General features: G+C 58.6%; 2 protein-coding genes and 1 long non-coding RNA gene across 11 annotated transcripts; 2 read left to right on the plus strand and 1 right to left on the minus strand.

The window, feature by feature from the left end:
- Window positions 1-519: 519 nt before the first annotated feature.
- On the minus strand, window positions 520-2,710 carry LOC121820574 (uncharacterized). Its single transcript, XR_006061133.2, has 2 exons — window positions 2,488-2,710; window positions 520-1,683 (listed from the first exon to the last, which is right to left on the minus strand). It is a non-coding gene; the product is annotated as an uncharacterized LOC121820574 (long non-coding RNA).
- WDR81 (WD repeat domain 81) lies at window positions 2,179-14,181 on the plus strand. Of its 3 annotated transcripts, XM_027975144.3 has the most exons (10): window positions 2,179-6,131; window positions 7,042-7,149; window positions 7,389-7,579; window positions 7,689-7,879; window positions 8,136-8,301; window positions 8,381-8,546; window positions 9,238-9,927; window positions 10,829-10,974; window positions 11,270-11,449; window positions 12,805-14,181. In XM_027975144.3, the coding sequence occupies exons 1-10, from the start codon at window positions 2,450-2,452 to the stop codon at window positions 13,123-13,125; spliced, it is 5,841 nt and encodes a 1,946-aa protein (XP_027830945.1). In that variant the 5' UTR covers window positions 2,179-2,449; the 3' UTR covers window positions 13,126-14,181. The 3 variants fall into 3 exon arrangements, 2 of the variants coding, with proteins under 2 accessions (XP_027830945.1, XP_042111424.1); XR_006061131.2 differs by lacking the exon at window positions 12,805-14,181 and having other exon boundaries at window positions 9,238-9,941; window positions 11,270-11,379; XM_042255490.2 differs by lacking the exons at window positions 10,829-10,974; window positions 11,270-11,449; window positions 12,805-14,181 and having other exon boundaries at window positions 8,381-8,491; window positions 9,238-9,681.
- Window positions 14,182-14,552: 371 nt separating this feature from the next.
- On the plus strand, window positions 14,553-22,668 carry SERPINF2 (serpin family F member 2). Of its 7 annotated transcripts, none has more exons than XM_060394803.1 (10): window positions 14,553-14,770; window positions 16,167-16,233; window positions 16,372-16,413; window positions 16,532-16,594; window positions 16,880-17,081; window positions 17,681-17,824; window positions 17,981-18,184; window positions 18,974-19,116; window positions 20,731-20,935; window positions 21,559-22,668. In XM_060394803.1, exons 2-10 carry the CDS (start codon window positions 16,171-16,173, stop codon window positions 21,966-21,968), a joined length of 1,476 nt encoding a protein of 491 aa, XP_060250786.1. In that variant the 5' UTR covers window positions 14,553-14,770; window positions 16,167-16,170; the 3' UTR covers window positions 21,969-22,668. The 7 variants fall into 7 exon arrangements, with proteins under 7 accessions (XP_060250786.1, XP_060250787.1, XP_042111425.1 ...); XM_060394804.1 differs by having other exon boundaries at window positions 16,375-16,413; XM_042255491.2 differs by lacking the exon at window positions 14,553-14,770 and adding an exon at window positions 14,982-15,728.
- The last annotated feature ends 769 nt before the right edge of the window (window positions 22,669-23,437 follow it).

Here is a 23,437-nt window from a genome sequence, read left to right on the forward strand (position 1 = left end):
AGGAATGCCTCCTTAGTCTAGATAAACTGAAACCAGAGCAAAGAAGACTGCAAAATTTTGTTGGTACTAAGAAGCAGGCTCAGGTGCATTAGTGGTAAAGAACCTGCCTGCCAATGCAGGAGTCATAATCCCTGGGTTAGGAAGATCCCCTGAAAAAGGGAGTGGCTACTCACTCCCGTATTCTTGCCTGCAGAATCTCGTGGACAGAGGAGCCTGGAGGGCTTACAGTGCACAGGGTAACCAAGAGCTGGACACAACTGAAGCAACTTAGCACGCAGCACACAAGAAGCAGGCACTACCTCCAGACCCTCCTCTGGGCTTAGGTACTTAGACCAATGTTAGGAATACAAGATTGTTAAGAACACATAATTTCCCAGGTGAAAAAAAAAACAATACGGCACGATGGTTACCACAGGGAAAACAGTGAGGGAGGGACAAATTAGGAGCTTGGGATTAACACACACACACACTACTATATAAAAAACAGATAACAAACAGAGACCTACCATACAGCACATGGAACTCAGTATTCTGTAATAACTTATATGAAAAGTATCTGAAAAAGAATAAATATATGTATATATATATAACTGAATCACTTTGCTGTACACTTGAAACTAACACAACACTGCAAGTCAACTATATTCCAATAAAATTTAAAAAACAAAACAAGGGATTTCTCTGGAGATCTAGTGGTTAACTCTCTCCTACTGCAGGGAACACAGGTTCCAACCCTGGTTGGGGAACTGAGAGCCCACATACCACAGGGCATGGCCAATTTTTTTTTTTTTAAATTAAAAACAAAATAGTACTTGGCCAAGGAGTACAAAGAACATTGGTTTTAGAATGAGCCAGGCCTAGATTTGAATCCTGGTTCTACCACTTCCTAGTTATGGGACCTAAGCAAATTACTTAGCTTCCTCATCCTAAAACGGATCTAAAACTATCCTCTTAAAAAGGGTTGTGGTGAGAATTTAAAGTATGCAAACTGCTTAGCAAGATGCCTGGCTCCTGATCAGTGCTCTGTAAGTGGTGGCTGTTAAGTTATTATCGCTCAAGGTCATGTGACCAAGCACATCAGCGGTTCTAGCTGCCTTTTTCAAGAAGGATACAGATGAAATCAAATTATGGCTGAGCCATCCCTGTTCCTCTCTAATTAGGACTTTATTTTTTTTCTTAAGTGCCTTTATGGAGCTCCCACACCTCCACACCAGACTCCTACATGAGGCAAACTCTCCTTCTAGGAGTGGGACTGGAAAAATAGATACTGATGTCTCGCTGAAGACAATGGCCTGTCAATCCCACAAATGAGTCAGAATCCAGACGTCTTGAAGGAGTCCTGTAATTCTGGCGCCAGCTCGCTGGTTTCTGCTCCCTGCCATGTTGCACCTTCCCCCCAGCCACCGTGGCATCTGCAAGGCTCTGACAACAGCAGGCAGGCTCTGTCACACAGCAGAGACAGATCTTCAACAGGAAGTCTTGGGGGAACATTTCCATCCTGGCTTTTCAGCCTTCAACTTCTCTCCCCAAGATTGCCCAGAATTTTTATTATTTAAAAAAAAAAAAAAAAAGCCTTTAAAGAGCTGTCAGTGGGGAGGACTCCAGAGCAGATCTGTGCCCCAGTTTGGTGAGTTTCCATGCTGCCATTTGGACAAGCCTCTTCAGAGGTTCTTGGTTTTTTACCTGTAAAATATGAACAATAATAACCGCCCTTCCTAAATCACTGAGTGTTGCCAGGGCCAAATGGAATGTTACCGCTGAAACTTTGGAAAATTAAAAGCTCTTTCTTTTGGAAGGCAGCTTGGAGGCGGTGAAGGGACTTAATGTGAAAAGTCCCAGCTCTGCTTCAGGTTTCTTATCGGTAAAACCAGAGCGAGGTGGTTGTGGCGGCGGCGGCGGCGGGGGTGATCACCTGAGGCTGCCCTCTCTAAGGGAAACCCTCCATAGGTCTGCGTCCCAGCGCTTGAAGGAAGAAGTAAGGAGGGAAAGGGAAGTCTCGTGGGCCGCTCATAGCCCCCACCCCTGCCCGATTCAGCCCGGGAGGAAGCGAAGCTGCCACCAGGCCTAGCAGGGTGCGGGGAAGGAGAGGCCGGCGGGCGGTGGCGCGGCCTAGAGGAGGCGGGGTTCCCGGGTTCAGTCGAGCCACGTGCGGTTGTTTCCGTACCGGGCGATCACGTGAGCAGCGTCAGCTGACCCGTCACGGTGGAGCCTGGCGGTGGAGCCTGGCGTTGGCGCCCCTCAGCCCCCGCCCGGCCGTGCCTGGAGCGCAGGACCCTGCGGAGGGGTAAGAGCTCCCCCGCGGCCCCCCTCTATCCCCGGCCCATCCCCGCCTCCTCCGCCCCAGCCCCAGTCCCTCGCCTACCCCTACCCATCTGGCATCCGGGAAGCCGAGGCGAGGGGGGCTGTGGCAGGGCTCAGCCCCGCGCTGCCCCCAGGCGGCCAAGAGGGGATGGCCCTGGGGAGCAGGGGGCGGGAAGTCGCGCTTACCGCCAAGGCGGAGGGCTGGTCACCGCCCCCGAGCCCCGACATGGAGGAGCTGCTCCGGAGCGTGGAGAAGGACCTGAGCATCGATGCCCGGCAGCTGGCTCCGGCCCCGGGGGGTGCACACGTGGTAGCTCTGGTGCCCGCGCGCTGGCTGGCCAGCCTCCGCGAGCGCAGGCTGCCCCCGGGACCCTGTCCGCGCGCCGAAGGCCTGAGCGAAGCGGAAGTCAGGACTCTCTTGCAACGCTCCGTGCAGAGGCTGCCTGCCGGCTGGACTAGAGTCGAGGTGCACGGGCTGCGGAAACGAAGGCTCTCCTACCCGCTGGGCGGCCTGGCTTTTGAGGAGGGATCCGGCACCCCGGAGACCCTCACTCGCTTCATGCAGGATGTGGCTGCCCAGAATTATCGCAACCTGTGGCGCCACGCGTATCACACTTACGGGCAGCCCTACAGTCATAGCCCTGCCCCCGCAGCTGTCCCTGCCCTGGATTCAGTGCGACAGGCTCTGCAGAGGGTCTATGGTTGCCCTTTCCTGCCACTGGGCGAAGCTGCGCAGTGCCCCTCATATGCCAGAGAAGGCCCCTGTGCCCCTCGGGGCTGCCCTGCCTCTCCCAGTCTTCTGAGAGCGGAGGCTCTGTTGGAGTCCCCGGAGATGCTCTACGTGGTGCACCCGTATGTGCAGTTCTCCCTGCACGATGTGGTCACCTTCAGCCCCGCCAAGCTGACCAACAGCCAAGCCAAGGTGCTCTTCATTCTCTTCCGTGTGCTGAGGGCCATGGATGCCTGTCACCAGCAGGGACTGGCCTGCGGGGCCCTGTCTTTGCACCACATTGCCGTGGATGAGAAACTTTGCAGCGAGCTCCGCCTGGACCTGAGTGCTTATGAGAGGCCCGAGGAGGCGGGGGATGAGGAGACCCAGGAAGCAAGAAATAGGGCAGGTGTCGAGCCTGGCGAGGAGGGAAGACGGGGACCTGGGTGTCCCACATGCCAGGAGGAGCTCAGGGGCCTTGTGTTAGACTGGGTCCACGGCCGCATCAGCAACTTCCACTACCTCATGCAACTGAATCGGTTGGCGGGTCGGCGGCAGGGGGACCCCAACTACCATCCGGTGCTGCCCTGGGTGGTCGACTTCACCGTGCCTCGTGGGCGCTTCCGAGACCTGCGCAAGTCCAAGTTCCGCCTCAACAAGGGGGATAAGCAGCTGGACTTCACATATGAGATGACCCGGCAGGCGTTTGTGGCAGGAGGCGCAGGCGGCGGGGAGCCACCTCACGTCCCTCACCACATCTCCGACGTGCTTTCTGACATCACCTACTACGTGTACAAGGCCCGGCGCACACCCCGGTCGGTGCTCTGCGGACACGTGCGGGCGCAGTGGGAGCCCCACGAGTACCCGGCCAGCATGGAGCGGATGCAGAGCTGGACTCCAGATGAGTGCATTCCTGAGTTCTACACCGACCCCTCCATCTTCTGCTCCATCCACCCCGACATGCCTGACCTAGATGTGCCGGCCTGGTGCCGCTCTAACCAGGAGTTCGTGGCTGCCCACAGGGCACTGCTGGAGAGCCGAGAGGTGTCCCAGGACCTACACCACTGGATTGACCTCACCTTTGGCTACAAACTACAGGGCAAGGAGGCTGTGAAGGAGAAGAACGTGTGTCTGCACCTGGTGGACGCCCACACACACCTGACCAGCTATGGCGTGGTGCAGCTCTTTGATCAGCCACATCCCCAGCGCCTGGCGGGGGCCCCTGCCCTCGCCCCTGAACCTCCCCTCGTCCCCAATCTGTGGTTCCAGACCATCCAGGAGAGCACAGGCCGGGAGGACTTCCCCGCACAGCTTACGAATGGGATGGGCAGGACGGTTTTGGAGGCCACTCCCTGTGAGGCTGGCTGGGCCAGGGACAGGCCCGGGGTAGGGGAAGATGACTTGGAGCAGGCCACAGAAGCTCTGGATTCCATTTCTCTCGCTGGGAAGACAGGTGACCAGCTGGGACCGTCTCCCTCCTCCACTTCCTCCTCCAGTCAAGTCCCGCCAGGCCTCTTGCCTTTCTCGGGGGCCTCAGCCTCTCGACCCGGCCGTCGGAACAGAGCTGCTGGGGCAGACCCCGGGGAAGGTGAGGAGGGCAAGATTCTTCTTCCGGAGGGCTTCAGTCCTTTGCAGGCTCTGGAGGAGCTGGAGAAACTAGGCAACTTCTTGACCAAAGGCCTAGGGGGCCACTTGGAGGTGCCTGAGCAACCCTGGGTTCAGCCCCCTGTGCAGCTGCGGGACCTCTTTCATCGGGACATGCAGGCGCTGGGGGTCCTGTTGGCTGAGATGGTGTTCGCCACCAGGGTCCGGACACTGCAGCCTGACGCACCTTTGTGGTTACGCTTCAAGGCTGTGCAGGGGCTCTGTGCACGCCATCCCAAGGAGGTCCCGGTGTCTCTGCAGCCCGTGCTGGACACACTTCTGCAGCTGAGTGGCCCTCAAGGCCCCGTGGTTGCAGGGAGGGGCAAGCTGGATCCACTGTTTACATACAGGCCCGTCTCCCAGGGATTGCCCCCACCCTGCCCCGCCCAACTCCTCAGCCCCTTCAGCTCTGTGGTCCCCTTCCCTTCCTACTTCCCCGCGCTGCACAAATTCATCCTCCTGTACCAGATGAGGCGCGTGGAGGACGAGGCCCAGGGGCGGGAGCTGGTCTTTGCCCTGTGGCAGCAGCTGGGTGCCGTTTTGAGTGACATCACCCCTGAGGGCTTGGAGATCTTGCTGCCTTTCGTGCTGTCACTTATGTCTGAGGAGCACACGGCCGTGTATGCAGCCTGGTACCTATTTGAACCTGTAGCCAAGGCCCTGGGCCCCAAGAATGCCAATAAGTACCTTCTGAAGCCTCTCATTGGGGCCTACGAGAGCCCCTGCCAGCTCCACGGCCGCTTCTACCTGTACACTGACTGCTTTGTGGCCCAGCTGATGGTGCGGCTGGGCCTGCAGGCCTTTCTTGTCCACCTCCTGCCCCACGTCCTGCAGGTGTTGGCTGGCGTGGAGGCCTCCCAGGAGGAAAACAAGGGCCTGGCGGGGGCCGCCGAGGACGAGGAAAGTGGGCTCCCGGGGGCCGGGCCCGGGTCCTGTGCCTTTGAGGAGGAGATCCACATGGACGGGGAGCCTGCCGCATCCTCGGGCCTGGGGCTCCCGGACTACATGTCTGGCGTCAGCTTCCACGACCAGGCTGACCTCCCCGAGACGGAGGACTTCCAGGCCGGGCTCTATGTGGCCGAGTCCCCTCAGCCCCAGGAGGCTGAGGCTGTGAGCCTGGGCCGGCTGAGCGACAAGAGCAGCACCAGCGAGGCTTCCCTGGGTGAGGAGCGGGCGGCCGACGAGGGGGGCATCCCGGTGGACAAGAGCAGCCTCAGGTCAGGCGACAGCAGCCAGGACTTGAAGCAAAGCGAGGGATCCGAGGAGGACGAGGAGGAGGAGGAAGGCTGTGTGGTGTTGGAGGTGGGGGAGGGGGAGGGCGAACAAGAAGAGGTCCCTGAGACGTCTGAGCTCACACTCTCCGACACTGTGCTGTCCATGGATACGGTTGTGGCTGGCGACGACGGGGCCAACGGGGAGGAAGAAGAGGAGCCGCTGACCGAGCAGTCGGAGGGTAAAGAACAGAAGATCCTTCTTGGTGAGTTCTCGAGCCTGGAGGTGTTGGTCTGACGGTCGTCATCTGCCGAGCTCTGCACCGAGCGGTGGATGGAGCCGATCGACACACAGCAGAGACGCAGGCCTGCCCTCCTGGAGCTCATGTCTAGCAGAGGACATGCCACGCTGTAGGCAGGAGTTCTGTTAGTGCTGCAAGGAACATGGCTGGGTACTACGAGGGAGCATACAGTGGGATTTAGATCTTGTTTTCAGGGGTCAGAGAAGACTTCCTTGAAAGCAGTGCTGGTGGAAGTTCAGTGAGGAGGAGGAAGCTGGGTGAACATGGCAGGGTCTGTGGCGGGAAGAGCATTCCAGGCAGAGGGAACAGCATGTGCCAGCCTCTGAGGCTGTCATGGTTCCACTCAGGAATCTGAAAGGCCAGTGCGGTTAGACTGAGAGAGTGAAGAGAAACAGAGAGGGTGGAGGGCACTTCCTCAGTTAGAAACTGGGGGAGAGTCACCTCAAGAGTAACCTTCCTGCAGTTTGTGCCCAAGTAGGGCTTCCCTTGTGGCTCAGCTGGTCAAGAATCTGCCTACAATGTGGGAGACCTGGGTTCGGCCCCTGGGTTGCAAAGATCCCCTGGAGAACGAAAAGGCTACCCATTCCAGTATTTTGGCTTGGAGAATTTCATGGACTGTATGGTCCATGGGGTCCTAAAGAGTCAGACATGATTGAGTGACTTTCACTTCACAGAGGTGCCTGGAGCTGCCCCAAAGCCAGACTCCCACAAGCTGCTCTGCTAAAGGGAGGGTGGGGCCTTGGGGCCACCACGCTCAGGCTGGGCTCCTGGGTGGAGTTGGGACCAGTGTCACTAGGTGGGGCCTGTGGGGTGGGGTGGGGGAGTCATGAGCCCCCGTTATCTGATGCACTCAGGGACTACTCCCACCCTGCAGATACGGCCTGCAAGATGGTCCGCTGGCTGTCTGCCAAGCTCGGCCCCACTGTGGCCTCTCGCCACGTGGCCCGGAACCTGCTCCGCCTGCTGACGTCGTGTTATGTTGGTAAGATTGGGCATGGGGCTTCTTTCAGCTCTGTCCCTCTGGCCCCTGTAGCGGATCCTCCCTGTTCTCATCTCAGACCTCCTCCTGGGTCCCAGTCTTCTGCGAGCACCTTCCTTGCTTGGGTCAGGCTCAGGGAGATGCCAGGCTGGAATGAGCAGGAGCGGCCACTGCAGTCCCCGAAGGGCTCCTCCCTCTCGCTCTCCGTGGGCTGCTCAGGACTGCTGGCCCTTCCTTGGCAGGGCCCACCCGGCAGCAGTTCACCGGGGGCAGTGGCGAGAGCCCCCCGCTGAGCGTGGGCAACATCTATCAGAAGAGACCGATCCTGGGCGACATAGTGTCGGCGCCCGTGCTCAGCTGCCTGCTGCACATCGCCCACCTCTATGGGGAGCCCGTCCTCACCTACCAGTACCTGCCCTACATCAGCTACCTGGTCAGTCGGGATCTGGGGGTCCTGAGGAGCCTGAGGGCTGGCCCAGGACCTCTGGGGGTTCCAGGGGGTCTGTGGGGCCACCTGGCCCTCATCCGCTCTGTGGCCATAGGTGGCCCCAGGTAGCACCTCGGGCCCTAGTCGACTGAACAGCCGCAAGGAGGCGGGACTGCTGGCTGCCGTGACACTGACCCAGAAGATCATCGTGTACCTCTCGGACACCACCCTCATGGACATCCTGCCCCGTATCAGCCACGAGGTCTTGCTGCCCGTGCTCAGCTTCCTCACGTCTCTTGTCACAGGGTAAGTCTCTGCCCGTACCCCCTACCAGGGAGCAGCCCAGCAGAGGGGGCTCCCCCAGAGTGGGAGTGGGGTGTCAGACATCCTGGTTCTCATCCTGGCTGGGTGACTCTGAGCAAGCCACACTTTTCTGTGCCTCCGTTTCCTCATCTGGTTTGGATGAGGTGGTTGTACGGCACCTTTCGTTTACAGCTTGTAATAGACTCTGGACAAGCCCTCTAGACTGGGGATCACTGAAGCTTATGAGCTCTATTTGCAGGTTCCCAAGTGGAGCCCAGGCCCGGACTGTCCTGTGTATGAAGACCATCAGCCTCATCGCCCTCATCTGCCTGCGTATCGGACAGGAGATGGTCCAGCAGCACCTGAGTGAGCCCGTGGCCACCTTCTTTCATGTCTTCTCTCAGCTGCATGAACTTCGGCACCAGGTGGGCAGATGTACCTGGCAGCTGCAGGCTGGCCGATTTCCGTGGCCTCTGCTAACTCCCTGGGGCTTCCTGCCCACAGGCTCTGAAGCTGGAGTCCATGGGCTACAGTGAGGGCCAGCTGCCAGAGGTGGCCTTCTCTGATGGGCAGCTGCGGCCGGCGGACCCCGCCCTGTTGGACGAGCTGCAGAAGGTGTTCACCTTGGAGATGGCGTACACAATCTACGTGCCCTTCTCCTGCCTGTTGGGTACTGCCGCATCAAGTCCCCTCCCAGCCTCTGCAGCTACCATTCTTCCCCTGGGAGGGCCCCACCTCCCGTCCCTGGAGTCCGTAGTGGTTGTTAGGCGCAGTTTTCTGGGTCAGAGCAAAGGGGTTTGGCCTTAGACCTCTGAGTCCCAGTGACATATAAACAGAGACTGAATTTTGGCCAGGTGGGGATGGGGGGCCGCAAGAGTGGCCTAGCCTGTCCCTGGGGCAGGGAGGGGAGTCAGGCTGCCAGACTGATGTTTTAGGAGCTGCCCAAGAGGAATGAGCGGCCCACCATTCATGTAGCTTACTGTGCAGGCCTGGCCCTGTGCCGAGCATCTACGTGTGTCATCTCCCTGAATAGTACGAACAGCCCGGGTCAGATGTGTTGTCATCCCTGCGCTGACATCTGAGCCGTGGGAGGCAGAGCATCGCCTGTCTTGGTCCCTGTTTTGTTTCTGATGCCCGGTGTGGCACCCAGCACATAGGAAAGATGCTCACACGTCCATACTGAAGGCGTGAATCCAGGTTTTTCTAGGGGGAGGAAGCCGACTCAGAGACACAGAGTTACTTGCTGAGAGTTGCACAGCCAGTATCTTCCCTGTCTACTATGGTTCCCAAGCCCCTTGGGTGGGTGGCAGCAGTTGCTGGCCATCTCCCTTCATCTCAGGACCTCTCCCGCTCCCATCCAGGTGACATCATCCGGAAAATCGTCCCCAACCATGAGCTGGTGGGGGAGCTGGCGGGGCTGTACCTGGAGAGCGTCAGCCCGAGCAGCCGCAGCCCTGCCAGTGTGGAGCCCACTGCACCCAGTACCGGCCCAGAGTGGGACCCCCAGGGTGGGGGCTGCCCCCAGGATGACGGCCACTCGGGGACCTTTGGGAGTGTCCTGGTCGGGAACCGCATCCAGATCCCCGATGACTCCCGGCCTGACAGCCCTGGCCCACTGGGCCCCATCTCTGGGGTGGGCGGCGGGGGGCCTGGCAGCCAGACTGAGGACAATGCGCTGAAGCAGGAGCTGCCGCGGAGTGCGCATGGGCTGAGCGGGAACTGGCTGGCCTACTGGCAGTACGAGATCGGCGTGAGCCAGCAGGACGCCCACTTCCACTTCCACCAGATCCGCCTGCAGAGCTTCCCAGGCCACTCGGGGGCTGTCAAGTGCGTGGTGCCCCTGAGCGGCGAGGACTTCTTCCTGAGCGGCAGCAAGGACCGCACCGTGCGCCTCTGGCCGCTCTACAACTCCGGGGACGGCACCAGTGAGACGGCCCCACGCCTTGTCTACGCCCAACACCGCAAGAGCGTCTTCTTCGTGGGCCAGCTCGAGGCCCCGCAGTGTGTAGTGAGCTGTGATGGGTCTGTGCACGTCTGGGACCCCTTCACAGGTGAGCGGGCCCAGGTGAGGCCTGTTCTGTAGCTGCTGTCCTGTCCTCCACTAAGGGTGGCGGGTTGGGGTGTAACGGTGTGTGGTTGAGGGTGATGCAGTGAGTCCACAGAATGGAGCGTTTAGGACTTGGAATCCATCAGACCTGAGTTTGAGGGCCTGGCAGCTTCCTGGCTGAGTGACCTTGAGCAAGTCCTTCTGCGGCTGGAAGCATTGGTGTATGTGTGTGTGTGTTTTAATCTTTTGGCCATGCTGCTGGCATGTGGCATCCTAGTTTCCCAGCCAGAGGTTTAATCCATGCCCCCTGCATTAGCAGCGCAGAGTCCCCAGCTACTGGACCACCAGGGAAGTCCCTGGAAACATCAGTTTTCCCATCTGCAAAATGGGAATCAGAACAAATGCTTAAGTAGATAATGCGTAGAGGTTTGGCTTAACATGTAGCGTGTAGTATCCTGGTTGGTAAACAGTTGCTTATTTTGTGTCATCATTGTAGAGAGAAATAAGGTTAAAAATCAGGGATTGGGGGGATGGAGTAGTATCAAAGCAGACAGTGGAAGGTGTAGCTTTCAGCCACAGTTTGCTATGTGAGGAGAGAAGCCTGGCATGGCCATGGAGATGTTAATAGAAAGGTGGGAGGGTCAAAAAACATCCTTGGTATTCACTGAGATCTGGCATGTGGGAGGCAAGTATGGGGATAGGGGAGAAGGAAATGGCAACCCACTCCAGTGTCCTTGCCTAGAGAATCCTATGGACAGCCGAGCCTGGTGGGCTGCCGTCTGTGGGGTCGCACAGAGTTGGACACAACTGAAGTGACTTAGCAACAGCAGCAGGAGGGATAGGAGGAGTTGGGACTCTTCCATCAGTGACTGGAACCCCAGACCCACCATGTCTTTCCTTCACAGGGAAGACTCTTCGCACGGTGGAGCCATCAGACAGCCGGGTGCCCCTGACCGCTGTGGCCGTCATGCCCGCCCCCCACACCAGCATCACCATGGCCAGCTCTGACTCGACCCTGCGCTTTGTGGACTGCAGGAAGCCAGGCCTGCAGGTCAGGGGCATCCCTTTCTCCAGCCCTGGCCTGGGTGCCTGGCAGGGAGGAGAGAAACCCCTCCGTCCACCCCTGACCCCGGAAGAGAGGAGCCCAGGGTGGAGTTTCTCATTGGAGACAGATCACCTGCAGCGGCAAACCCTCAGGGGTGGGGATGAGACTCTGGCCTGGGATCCTGGGGGCCTCCCCTTGATGGGTAATGAGGCTCTGGGGGTTGGAGATTGAGCTGCACCTGGCGGGGGAACGTGGGTTGGACTGGGTGGTAGAGCCCTAGCTTGTCCTCCTCTGCCGGCAGCATGAGTTCCGCCTGAGCAGCGGGCTGAACCCTGGGCTCGTCCGCTCCCTGGCTGTCAGCCCCAGTGGCCGGAGCGTTGTGGCCGGCTTCTCCTCGGGCTTCATGGTGCTGCTGGACACCCGTACGGGCCTGGTTCTGCGTGGCTGGCCTGCCCACGAAGGGGACATCCTGCAGATCAAGGTGACAGGCCAGGTCCCCTCCCCTCCTGCCTGACTGCTCCAGCCCTCACCTCTGCTTAGGGCCCACCCATGACGGGCCCCCCTGCTGATGTCCTTCATACCTGCCGGAGGATTGACAGGCAGGGCGGGTCAGCAGCCAGACTGCACCTCAGGGACTTGGGCAGGAGGTGGGCCCCGGGGGCGGGAACCAGGGGGCTGAGCTGACCCTGAGCTTCCTGGAGATGTTCTAATGAGTAACCCTTGTCCATATTTGTCTTACTTGGGGGATCAGGGGTCAGGCCCTGTCCGTGACCCAGTCAGGTTAAATAAAGCTCAGCCGGGAGGCTGTTTACTGCCCCCAGACCACTGAGCAGAGTCCATGCCCCTTGCTGGGCTGCCGTGGCGGGGGAAGGGGCGGTCAGGCCTGGGAACCCTGCTTCCACCTCCAGCCTGCCCCAGTTTTTCAAGCACAGGCCTCAGGGAGGTCCAGGCAGGGAGGAACAGAGCTGTTTGTGGGAGGGATTTTCCGGGCAGCTGGGAGTTCCTCCCCGCCCTAAGTGCAGCCAGGGGACATGCACTGCCACTGCTGGGGGCAGGGCACCCCTGGATCCCTCCAGGGCCCCCTGGGTTCTGTCATCGTTCAGACGCTCAGTCGTGTCCAGCTACTTGTGACCCCATGGACTACAGTGTGCCAGGCTTCCCTGTCCTTCACTATCTCCTGGAGCTTGCTCAAACTCATGTCCATTGAGTCGGTGATGCCATCCAACCATCTCATCCTCTGCTGCCCCCTTCTCCTCCGCCCTCAGTCTTTCCCAGCATCACGGTCTTTTCCAATAAGTTGGCTCTTCACTTCACGTGGCCAAAGTATTGGCGCTTCAGCTTCAGCATCAGTCCTTCCAATCAATATTCAGGGTTGATTTCTTTTAGGATTGACTGGTTTGATCTGGGTTCTGGGTGCCTCTGAATTCTGACTTTCCAAGAAAGCATCAGGAGGTCTCTGGGGTCAGCCTGCGTGTTAGTCCTGGCTCTGCCACTTACTGGCTCTGTGACCTTGTATGATGACTTAACTTCCCTGAGCCTTAGTTTTTTTTCTCTGTAAAATGGAAACAACAGCGCCTATCTCATAGAGTTGTTATGAAGGTAAATTGTGTTAAGATGTTTAATGTGCCTGATGCAACACCTGCTGTAGTAAGCACCCAAGTTACAATGATTACTGGGTCGATGATACTTTAATATACTCATATGAGCTGACGCTAACATAATGTGGGAGGGTGGCAGCCTGTCCCTGACTCAGGACGACACGTCTTCCTGGGAGGAGATGTAGGAGAGAACAGGAAGACTCTGGCCCCCCCTGAGGCTCTCCCCTCTCCCTGGCAGGCAGTGGAGGGCAGCGTCCTGGTCAGCTCCTCCTCTGACCACTCCTTGACCGTCTGGAAGGAGCTGGAGCCGAAGCCCACGCATCACTACAAGTCCGCCTCTGACCCCATCCACACCTTCGACTTGTACGGCAGCGAGGTGGTGACCGGCACTGTGGCCAACAAGATCGGCGTCTGCTCCCTGCTCGAGCCGCCTTCCCAGGCCACCACCAAGCTCAGCTCTGAGAACTTCCGCGGCACGCTCACCAGCCTGGCCTTGCTGCCCACCAAACGCCACCTCCTGCTGGGCTCCGACAATGGGGTGGTCCGCCTCTTGGCGTAGGCTGAGGCAAGATCTGGTCAGGCAGAGACGGGCACACATCCTCCAGGAAGCCATCGCTCATCTATGTTTCCGCAGTAGCTCCTTCCTGGCAAGCCTCAGGCCTCACGCCCTGGGTGCCCATGTGGCCTGCTAGCTAGGGTGGTGTGGGAGTTTGGGCTCCTGAACTCCCAGAGCCACTGAGCCCCCCAGAGGGGATCTCATTCATGACTTGGGGCGATGCTGCTCGGAGCCAGCAGGAAGCAGATGGGAGAGCCTGGCAGGGGCTTCCCTGGTGGCCCAGTGATTAAGACTCTGTGCTTCCACTGCAAGGGGCATGGGTTCAATGCCTGGTCAGGGAACTAAGATCCCACATACTGAATGGTGCGGCCAAGAAATAAAAAAATTTAAAAAGAGAGAGAGCTTGGGAAACCATCGCTGCCCTCCCTTCTCCCCAGCTCCGCCCTCTGCATCCTCATGGGGACAGGATGCTCTGGGGAAGGGGGAAGGAGACCCCCTGCTCAGCTGTCTCTGCCACAGCCCCCTTCCAGCTGGCTCTCTCTGACCATGTCCTCCAAGGATAGGGAAGCTGCCCCACTCCAGAACACTGACGGTGCTTGGACTCCAGCCTCGAAGGGCTGACCATGGTCCAGGAGTTAAGAGCCTTAGGCTGGGCTCTTAAGTGTCCACCCAGCCAGGCCCTGGCCAGTGTGGGACCAGTAGGGGAAGAAAGAGGGCAGGACCAAAGGAGGACAGATGGAGGGGCCAGATGGTGCCTGCCTGGAGTGACCCCATGCCTTGCCTGCCCACCCCTCACCACAGTGTTTGTGCCTTGAGCTGATGAGGCAGCTTCTGGGTCCAGAAGCCTTGGGGGAGGGGGTCCAAGACCCTGAAAGAAGGGGCGAGAAGAGTCATCTCTGCATCTCAGGTCTCCCTCCCCCGGGGGGACAGGAAGACCCAGATGTCACAGGTCCTCGCATTCTGGAGCAGAGATGAGGTCTGAGGCTGGACCCCTGCTGCCTTCTCACTATTTGCAATAGATGTAAATATGATCAATAAATCCTGTGGAAGAGCCATGGATCCGAGTGAGGCTTTTCTTGATGGTGGTGTTGGGGGAGGAAAGATTGGGACCCTGTAGCTTCCTGGACAGAGAGGAGGAGGGGAGGCATCCTGACCATGGTTCTTCAGGTGGATACAGGGTCCACGGCTTCTGTTTCATGCAGCCCAGAACCCTCATCTCGAGGAGGGGAAGGAAACATTGCTTCCGAGGAAGTGGGATGCTGGGAGAGGCATCTTTTCTCTCCCCTCCCCCTGCCTTCTGGACTCAGGCTGGAGGCAGCCAAGCAGGAGCCGGGACATGGGAGGACAGGGATTCGTATCCTGCATCCTGATCCAGGTTTCCTCCCTTGCCTTTTGCAGCTTCCCCTTCCCTCTTCTTGGGAGGGGGAGGCAGTTCTGAGGAAGAGGCGAGGACCGTGGCAGCGGGAACCTGAATGTGACTCAGCCCAGCTCTGCGTCCTTGGCCAGGCCACACAGCTTCTCTGAGCCAGACAAGCGGGGATAACCCCCCACTTCACGGGGTCACTGAAAGTCCCCTGTCTTTCTTGGATCTAATCCCCTGATTGAAGACAGCCTTTTTGTCTCCTGAATCGCCTTTCTCCAGGCTCAGGTGGGACCCACCTCTCCCGGGGTTCCAGGTGGCTGTCCCAGTATGAGATGCCCTGGTGGGAAAGGGGCTTTTGGTTCCAGTATCAATGTTTAACCGGATGTGCAGGTCAATATTTACCAGAAGAGAAGGCAACTGGAACAGTGGTTGGCTGAGAGCAAAGGTCCTGGTGGGAGGGGAGGGCTCAGCTGGGCTTGCTGGAGCAGGGCAGAGCGTGGGAGCACCAAGCTGGGCCGGAGGGAGGTTGTGTACAGCAGTGAGGAGCCTGCAGAGGTAAGGGCGGGGGGTGCCTCGGCCTGGAGGTGTCCACCTTGCTGAGGGGGTCTGGGCTGAATTTATTCAGGAGGTTTGTGACTTCCCAGCCTCCTGAGATGATGAGGAGCCAAGGTGGGGGCGTTCAAGGGGAGTCTCTCTGGGAAATGAAAAACTGGAGGTCTTTTTCTTGGCAAGAAGATTAAAAACCCAGGTTGGAGATTGGGGCCCTGGCCAAGGGTCCTTGTGTGGGACACGGAGGGGGCTAGGGGTGAGAGAAGGACACTTGAGATGGGGGCGGGGTGGGGGTGTGTTCGAGATCCGCTCCGGGGCCAGACCAAGACCTGCCCATCCCCACCAGTCATCCTGGCTTCCCGGAGTCAGCCTGGGGCTAGAGCGGGGGCCGAGGCCTGTGTTTTCCGTAAGTCCAAAGGTGGCTCTGGCCACAGTCATTCATTGGGCTCAGCCGTTGGGTCAATAAGGCCAGTCTGGCCCAGCTCCCCACCCCTGCTGAGACCACAGGCCAGCCCACCCTTGTGGACAAGACCAGGCCAGCCAGAAAGGGGGGTTGGATCGGAGCTCTGGGGAGGGAATTCCAGTACGGAGCAGGCTTCAGGACAGGCCTCCCAGAAGAGGGGCCTTGGGAGGCTGACAAGAGCCAACGCTGCGTGCTGGCCCGTGCAGTCAGGGCTCACCAGGACTGACTTGGGTTGGTCTCCACAATACATGTGGGAGGAGGAAGGGACTTTTGCCACCATTTTAAAAGATAAAGCAGAGCCCAGAGAGTTTAAGGGACACGTCCTGGGTCCTCTGCCAAGAGGCGAAGCCTGGATTCAAACCCAGGTCTGACTCACAACTCCCGGCCTTGAGAAATGGGGACTTTTTCTGTGTGGGTAATATTTTCCGCCATGAACCAAAACACTTTCAGGGCATACAGTGTAAAAAACCAGAAAACACAAAGGGGGAAGAAAGCAATTCGGGAGAGAGTTCGAGCAATTCACAGCTCAGAGAGACACGCTGTGGGCGTGGGTACTGCAGCTGGCATTGTCCCTTCTGCTTGGTGGCTCAGGTGCCCATGAGCCTGTGGGTGGGATTCCTCGGCGGGTGCAGGGGTGAGGTAGGAACAGAGCCTTCCCGTCCTGCACAGGAACATGGCGCTGCTCTGGGGGCTCCTGGCGCTCAGCCTCTCCTGCCTGCCAAGCCCGTGCTCAGCGGTGAGCCTGGGCTGAGGTCTGGGTGGGGCAGGGCGGAAGCTCTGGGAGAGGTCGAGGGTCTTGGGGAAAGGGGTGGGGGGCTGGGTTGAGGGAAGTCTTGGCTTCAGGGGTTCCCTCTCCTCTCCCCCCCTCTCTCAGCAGTTCTCTCCTGTGAGCGCCATGGAGCCCTTGGGTCTGCAGGTACTGGGGAATGAGAGGCAGGACAGGGAGGAAGGTCCCCAAGGGCCTCCCCTGTGGCTGGTGCTGGGTGGGGGGCTGTGGGAAGGGCTGCTCTCCATCTGCTTCCTCCTTTCTTCAGCTAATGAGCGGGCAGGCCCAGGAGAAGCTGCCCCCACTTTCCCTCCTCAAGCTGGGCAACCAGGTACAACCAGGTGGGGCTGGGGAAGAGTGGGCGGGACCCGCGGGAGGAAGGCAGATCCGAAGGGCAAGGAAATGGGGAGGGGAGGGGAGGGTGGCAGTGAGGCTGAGGCCTGAAGGGAGAGGATGGGAGGGACGCGAGGGAGGAACCTAGCCCCCAGAACGCCATCACCCACGTCTGGACAGGAACAAGGCCCTGCTGTCTCCAGTACAGGGGCTTTGAAAGAGATCTTCAACAGAGCTGACCCCTTGACACCAATGCTCCCCCCACCCTCATCTGTCCCTGCAGGAGCCAGGTGGCCAGATTGCCCCGAAGAAGGCCCCAGGAGACTGCAAGGCGTCCCCAACCCCGGAGCAGACACGCAGGCTGGCCCGGGCCATGATGACCTTCACCACAGACCTCTTCTCCCTGGTGGCCCAAAGCTCAACCAGGCCCAACCTCATCCTGTCACCTCTGAGTGTGGCCCTGGCACTGTCTCACCTGGCACTAGGTACTGGGGCAGCAGACCAGGAGACCAGGTGCAGACCAGGAGAGCTAGGAGGCCAGTAGGAACTCGCCTCCTTCCCCAGAGCTTACTAGCGGGCACTTCCTCCATCAGGGTCTCTTGAAAGTTTGTTAAAAACACAGACTCGTGTCTCCGTGAATCAGAGTCTCAGGGATTGGGCCCAAGATGGGCCTCTGGTGGTTTTTATGCAAGAGTCTGGCAGTTCCAACATCTCTTTTGGACTGGAGGGTCTCACGGTGGGACAGAGTCCAGAGAGGGAAGGTGATGAAATGTCACCCAGACTAGCAGCAGCAGAGATGGAAGTAAACTTGGGTGTCCTGACCCTCAGGAGGTGGGAGGAGATAGTGTGATCTTGTGGGCATGCTCATTGTAGATATTCACAGGAGGACTTCCCTGGTGGTCCAGCACTTAAGACTCTGCGCTTCCATTGCAGGGAACATGGGTTCAATCCCTGGTCTGGGAACTAAGATCCTGCAATGCTGCAAGGCACAGCTCCCCACTCCCCCGCCCCCCACAAAAAATAGAGGGTTAGGAAAAGACGTGGGCGTGGGAATGCCCACTGCTGCTGTGTTCTCCCCGCTCAGGTGCTCAGAACCAAACGCTGCAAAGGCTGAAACAGGTGCTGCACGCAGACTCAGGGCCCTGCCTCCCCCACCTGCTCAGCCGCCTCTGCCAGGACCTGGGGCCTGGGGCTTTCCGGTTGGCTGCCAGAATGTACCTGCAGAAAGGTAGGTGTGGGTGGTGGCAGACACTGCCTAGGTAGCTAGGTAGTGCTCTGGGGTGGACAGGGTGAGGGAGATGGGCGTGGGCTCAGGCAGCTGGTCGGAACGCTGATGGCTCTGGAGCCCAAGTCCTGGCAACAGCCTGTGCTCTCTTCTGTGTAGGATTTCCCATCAAAGAGGACTTCCTGGAACAATCAGAACAGCTCTTTGGTGCAAAGCCCATGAGCCTGACGGGAAGGAAGGGGGAGGACCTGGCAAACATCAACCAATGGGTGAAGGAGGCCACCGAGGGGAAGATAGAGGATTTCCTCTCAGATCTGCCAGATGACACAGTGTTGCTTCTCCTCAATGCCATCCACTTCCAGGGTGAGCTCCTCCCCTTCTCAGGTCCCCACCTGCAGCCCCTACCCCTGCCCTGTAGGCATGCTTTGTTCTGAGGGTCCCTCCTTCTCCCCAGGGCTAGGCTGGGAGGCGGTAGGGAGGGTAAGAGATAGGTCGCAGTGTTGCTGGGAGGAGGCCCAGGAACTGGATGGGGCTTTCATGGAGAGTTCTGTAAGAGGAGCACATGGCAACCCACTCCAGTATTCTTGCCTGGAGAACCCCAAGGACAGAGGAGCCTGGCGGGCTACAGTCCATGAAGTCGCAAAGAGTCGGTCACGACTGAGCAACTAAGCACAGCACAGCCCTAGGAGTAGCAGTAACAGCAGCGTTAGTCATGTCCAACTCTTTGTGACAGCATGGATTGTAGCCCGCCAGGCTCCTCTGTCCATGGGGTTCTCCAGGCTAGAATACTGTCTTCAGAGGATCGTCCCAGTCTGGGAACTGAACCCAGGTCTCCTGCATTGCAGTCAGATTCGTTACCGTCTGAACTATAGGGAAGTCCTCCCTAGAAGGAAATGAAGTCTGAAAAAACCTGGGGTGATGGGGGATTTCCTGGAAGCAAAGCAGGGTAGGGGGAATGAAAGCCCAGATTCTGCAATTGCTCCAGAGAAGACACCTCAGATCACCTGGGTATCACCTGGCACACTACTGCCTGGTGCCTTACCCTCCACCTTTGGTCCCTTTAATGGGTTCTAGGTGGGACAGGGAAGAAGCTGGTGGTGTAGACCCTACCTTGGTCCCAGTCTAAATGGCCCTGCCCTCTGTTGGATGCAGGCTTCTGGAGGAACAAGTTCGACCCGAACCTTACACAGAGAGACACTTTCCACCTGGATGAGCAGTTCACGGTGCCGGTGGACATGATGCAAGCCCTCACGTATCCGCTGCACTGGTTCCTGCTGGAGCAGCCTGAGATCCAGGTTACCCTTGACTACTCAGGCCGGGCCTGGGTGCTGGGAGGTGGGAAAGGAACTGTGCAGCTGTGGGCCACCACAGGGGCTCAACAGTGCACCCCACCTTCCTTGCAGTCTTGTCACTGGGGCAGGTGGTTCTGAAAAGTCTCGCTGGGCCCTCACCCAGCGGGACTGAGACGCGAGTCTCTTTGCGGTCCATTCATTGGGCATTAGTTGTGTGCAGACTCTGTCCCAGGCACTGCGGTTCAGTGGAGAACAAGGAAAACCAAATCCAGAGAAGACGCACAGTGCGTGAGCAAACAGAGATCAACAGGATAATTTCAAAGAGTCGGGGGAGGTATTTTAGCTAGAGTGGTCAGAGAGCCTTCTTGGAGGAAGGGACATTGTTGAGGCCCCTTTGGCTAAGGGGATTCATTTCAAGGGCCTGTGGGTTGTGGGGCAGCACAGGGCCTCAGCAACCCGAAGCCTTTGAGAGGCGACTTGAGCTCTCACACATGCTCCTTAGAAAGGAGGGTCTGATTGGGATGGCTTCGTCAGCTTCCTGATGGAGCATTCTGACTAGAGAGAGCGCTATGCTGTGTGTCTCAGGTGTAGCCTCCCATGCTTCTAGCCTGAACATGGTCCCCTTGGCCTGAGTGAGCACTGGTCCCTGGGCCAGTCAACTGAGATGGTGGTATTGGTTAATTTCACAAGGCTGTGACTGAGAGGGGCTGTGGGCAAGGCGGGCCCCCTGGAACAGTGTCCCGGCCTCTCTCCAGTTTACCCTGACACGAGCACCATCTGATTCACCTCCCCACCAGGCTGTGTCCTGCCCACACTTCCTTCACCCTTTAATTTTTTTAATTTTTTGTCTGTGCTACTTGGCATGTGGAATCTCAGTTCCTCAACCAGGCACCGAACCTTTGTACTGGAAGCGTGAAGTTTTAACCACTGGACCACTAGGGAAGTCCCTTCCTTCAACCTTTAGTCTCCATCTTTTGCCCTCCTTGGCCCTCCTCTTCCTCGCACCCTCTGCAGGCCAGCCCAGGCAGCCAGATGCTGGCATTCTCCCTCCCACCGCAGGGGTCCTGCCCCCTGGGTGCTCTGCCTGTAGGCCGAGGAGTCACATCCACTCGGGCCCGTGGACCCCAATGGTTTTACCCCTTCTTGAGCTGCAGAAACCCCCATTCGCATGAAATCTTACCCCAAATCACAGTATAAATGGGCAGCAGGCAAGTCACTGTTGGAGGAGAAAGGAGTAGAGAGGGTATCCCCCTCCACCAGGGAAACCTGTTCCACTGTACACAGGGAGGAAGCGAGAGGTGGACACTGGGAGTTCCTCATTCCGAGTCACGGGCTGGCTGGTGGCAGGGGAAGAGAGAGAAAACCACCATTTATTGAGTGAGCACCGCCTGTGTGCAAACACTCTGCTAGAAGCTTTTAACAGTGTATCTCTTTCTGTCAGCTGGCAGTGTGGGTAGGTAGTGTCACTCTGCCCATGAGGAAGTGGAGGCTCAGGGAGGTCCCCCTCCCCTGACACACCTGTGAAGGCTGGGCTGTCTCATAAGGGATGCTGGCCCAGCTCCCACCTGGGCCTGGGCACTTTCTGGCCCTCATGGTGTCTCCTTCCCCTGTCTGTAGGTGGCTCATTTCCCCTTTAAGAACAACATGAGCTTCGTGGTCCTGATGCCCACCCGCTTTGAGTGGAATGTGTCCCAGGTGCTGGCCAACCTGACCTGGGACATTTTGCACCAGCCCTTGCTGCGGGAGAGGCCCACCAAGGTCCAGCTGCCTAAGCTGCATCTCAAATACCAACTGGACCTGGTGGCCACCCTCAGCCAGCTGGGTAAGGAGGCCGGGCATGGGACAGCCCCCCACTCAGGCTAGGTGGGGTGGGTGAGAAGGAAGTTTCCAGCTGGCAGGTCAGAGTCAGAGCTAGCCTTGTGTCCTGGACTTTTCTGGGGCTTAGGGAGGTGAGAACCTTTGGATCCTCTGTCCTGGGGAGGGGTGCGTGGCTCAGCCATTGAGGGCCTTCTCTGCTCAAGACTGAGCACTGTAAAGAATCCTGAGTGGAGAGCCAGAGTGGCACATGAGCCTCCCTGGCTCCCCTGCAAGAGGCACGGGAAGCCCACCATGACCCAGGAGCTCAGTCTTATGGGGTGGGCAGGTGAGGAATAAAGTACTTAGAATTCAGCATAAGTGTTAAGATTGAAGGCTTCTCTCCAGTTCACCCGGGAAAACACTGAAAATGCACCAGGCACCTATCTGGACTTTGGGGCAGACAATCAGGGAAGGCTTCCTGGAGGAAGGGGCCTTTAAGCTGATACACGAAGGTTAAATAGGAGTTAACCAGCTCTCTGTGAGTTCAAGGTGTTCCCTGACCAGGATGCCAGACACCCTTCCAGGCAGGTCCAGGCAGCCTGTGGGGCAGAAGGCAGCTCTGACCAGCCATCTGCTGCCCCGGGGCAGGCCTGCAGGAGTTATTCCAGGCCCCGGACCTGCGTGGGATCTCCGATGAGAGGCTGGTGGTGTCCAGCGTGCAGCATCAATCGGCTCTAGAGCTCAGCGAGGCCGGCGTGGAGGCGGCCGCGGCAACCAGCACGGCCATGTCCCGCATGTCCCTGTCATCCTTCGTCGTGAACCGCCCCTTCCTCTTCTTCATCCTTGACGACAGCACCAGCCTGCCCCTCTTCGTGGGCAGCGTGAGGAACCCCAACCCTGGCGCGCAGCCGGAGCGCAAGGAGCAGCAGGACTCCCCCAGCAGGGACTCCTTCCAGGACCACAAAGGCCGCCCCCGCGGAGACAAGCCTTTCGACCCAGACTTGAAACTTGGGCCCCCCTCAGAGGAGGATTACCCTCAGCCTAGCAGCCCCAAGTGAGGGGCTGTGGCCTCCAGCATCCCGAGTCTCTGCTTGGACCAACCTCTCAACTTGTGTGACTCTTTCCAAAAACAGCTTTGTGGGATTGGGGCTGGGGGCCTGGGGAGGCCAGTCTGGGAGAGGGGAGGAAGGGAGCCGTTCTCTTGTCTCCTCTTGGGGAGTTTGGGGTGGGGTGGCGCTGGGAGGAGGGCAGGTGTCAGGGAACCATGGGCCTCGGTCCCACATTACTTCTTCCAATGGGGCCCAGAGGGTGTCCTGGTTTGGGGCTCAGACAGAGGGGCAGCGGTAGATCGTTTTGTCAGGAAGGTAGGTAGTTTATTCCCTAGGGCAGCTGTGTGCCTCCACACTTGTTTACCAGAGAGGGAGGGACAGGGAGGAGGGGACACCCTGGCCGAGGAGAGGGGGCGGCCGCCTTGAGGTTGCACAACACGGGTGGAGGTTGAGCTCCCCGCACCCCTGCCTCCTGAGCTGCCCAGGGCCCGCCAGCCTCCTGCCCACTGTCACCCCAGTCTCCCCGCTGGTCCTCGGAGGTGCCAACACTGCCAAGACTCCTCTTCTTCCTTCTCCCCTCTGTCCCCTCTGCGCGGCGTCTCAGCGGCTGAGAGGGTGGGGAAGGGGGGGCGTTAGCTCCTGAAGGCTCTTTTGTAAAGTTTTTGTAGTGATTTTTACGCCACGTGAATAAAGAATGAATGGCCCTGTCTGCTTTGATGCCATTGTTCGGGGTATGGGTGGGAGCACAGGGTGCTGGGGGAAGGCGGGAATGAGGCTACCGAGCAGACAAGCGGAGAACCAGCTGGGCTCCGGGGAGCAGCCCTTTCCTTGCCACGTCTGGCCTCTGGCCACGTGCCAGCCCTTGTCCAGCGCGCAGGCCCTCTGACCTCGCCAGCCTGGCTCTGCTCTCAGCCTGGTCCTCTCTCCGGGCCTCAGGCAACCGGCAACAAAGGTGGCCCAGAATAGCGCCAGCCTCCTGGTTTGGGAGAAGAACTGGCAATTAGGGAGCTAGAGGAATTTCTAATTACACGCCGGCCCCCTCTGTCAGGAGCTGGCGCCCGCCAGCCAGGAAAGGGAGGGGAGCAGGCGGCTGGGAGCACGGGCTCCAGCTGGAGACTGTCAGCGCCTGAGGATTTGGGGAAAGCGACTGGGGGCACCTGGGCACAGGGCTGAGGGCCACATGGCTGTCCACGTGGGTGGGCTCTTGTCTGTGAGTGCAGGTGTCTGTGTGGAAGCAGCCACTAGCAGCCCTGTTGTACAGTGGTTAAGAGCAAGTCCCTAGGACAGGCTCTGGCTTCTAACAAACCAGCAGGGTGGGGAGATGAGAAATAAGCCAACATGCGACATACATGGTGTGTCAGAGGGGGATGAGTGCTCTGCTGAGAAGTAAAGCAGGGAAGGCCTCCCTGAGGAGGTGACTTTGGAGCAGAGACTAGAAGGAGGTGAGGGCAGGCACTAGGGGGACATCCTGAAGAAGA

This window comes from Ovis aries, chromosome 11 (assembly GCF_016772045.2).
Source record: "Ovis aries strain OAR_USU_Benz2616 breed Rambouillet chromosome 11, ARS-UI_Ramb_v3.0, whole genome shotgun sequence".
NCBI classification, from domain to species: Eukaryota; Metazoa; Chordata; class Mammalia; order Artiodactyla; family Bovidae; genus Ovis; species Ovis aries.

Bases quoted from the DNA above. Each gene is read 5' to 3' on its own strand.
- WDR81 (XM_027975144.3), top strand. From the start codon at position 2,450: ATGGCCCTGGGGAGCAGGGGGCGGGAAGTCGCGCTTACCGCCAAGGCG. The intron at 7,880-8,135 runs GTAAGTCTCTGC...CTCTATTTGCAG, and splicing joins CTCACGTCTCTTGTCACAGG to GTTCCCAAGTGGAGCCCAGG. The intron at 11,450-12,804 runs GTGACAGGCCAG...TCTCCCTGGCAG, and splicing joins GGGACATCCTGCAGATCAAG to GCAGTGGAGGGCAGCGTCCT.
- SERPINF2 (XM_060394803.1), top strand. From the start codon at position 16,171: ATGGCGCTGCTCTGGGGGCTCCTGGCGCTCAGCCTCTCCTGCCTGCCA. The intron at 16,414-16,531 runs GTACTGGGGAAT...TCCTTTCTTCAG, and splicing joins TGGAGCCCTTGGGTCTGCAG to CTAATGAGCGGGCAGGCCCA. The intron at 20,936-21,558 runs GTAAGGAGGCCG...GCCCCGGGGCAG, and splicing joins GGCCACCCTCAGCCAGCTGG to GCCTGCAGGAGTTATTCCAG.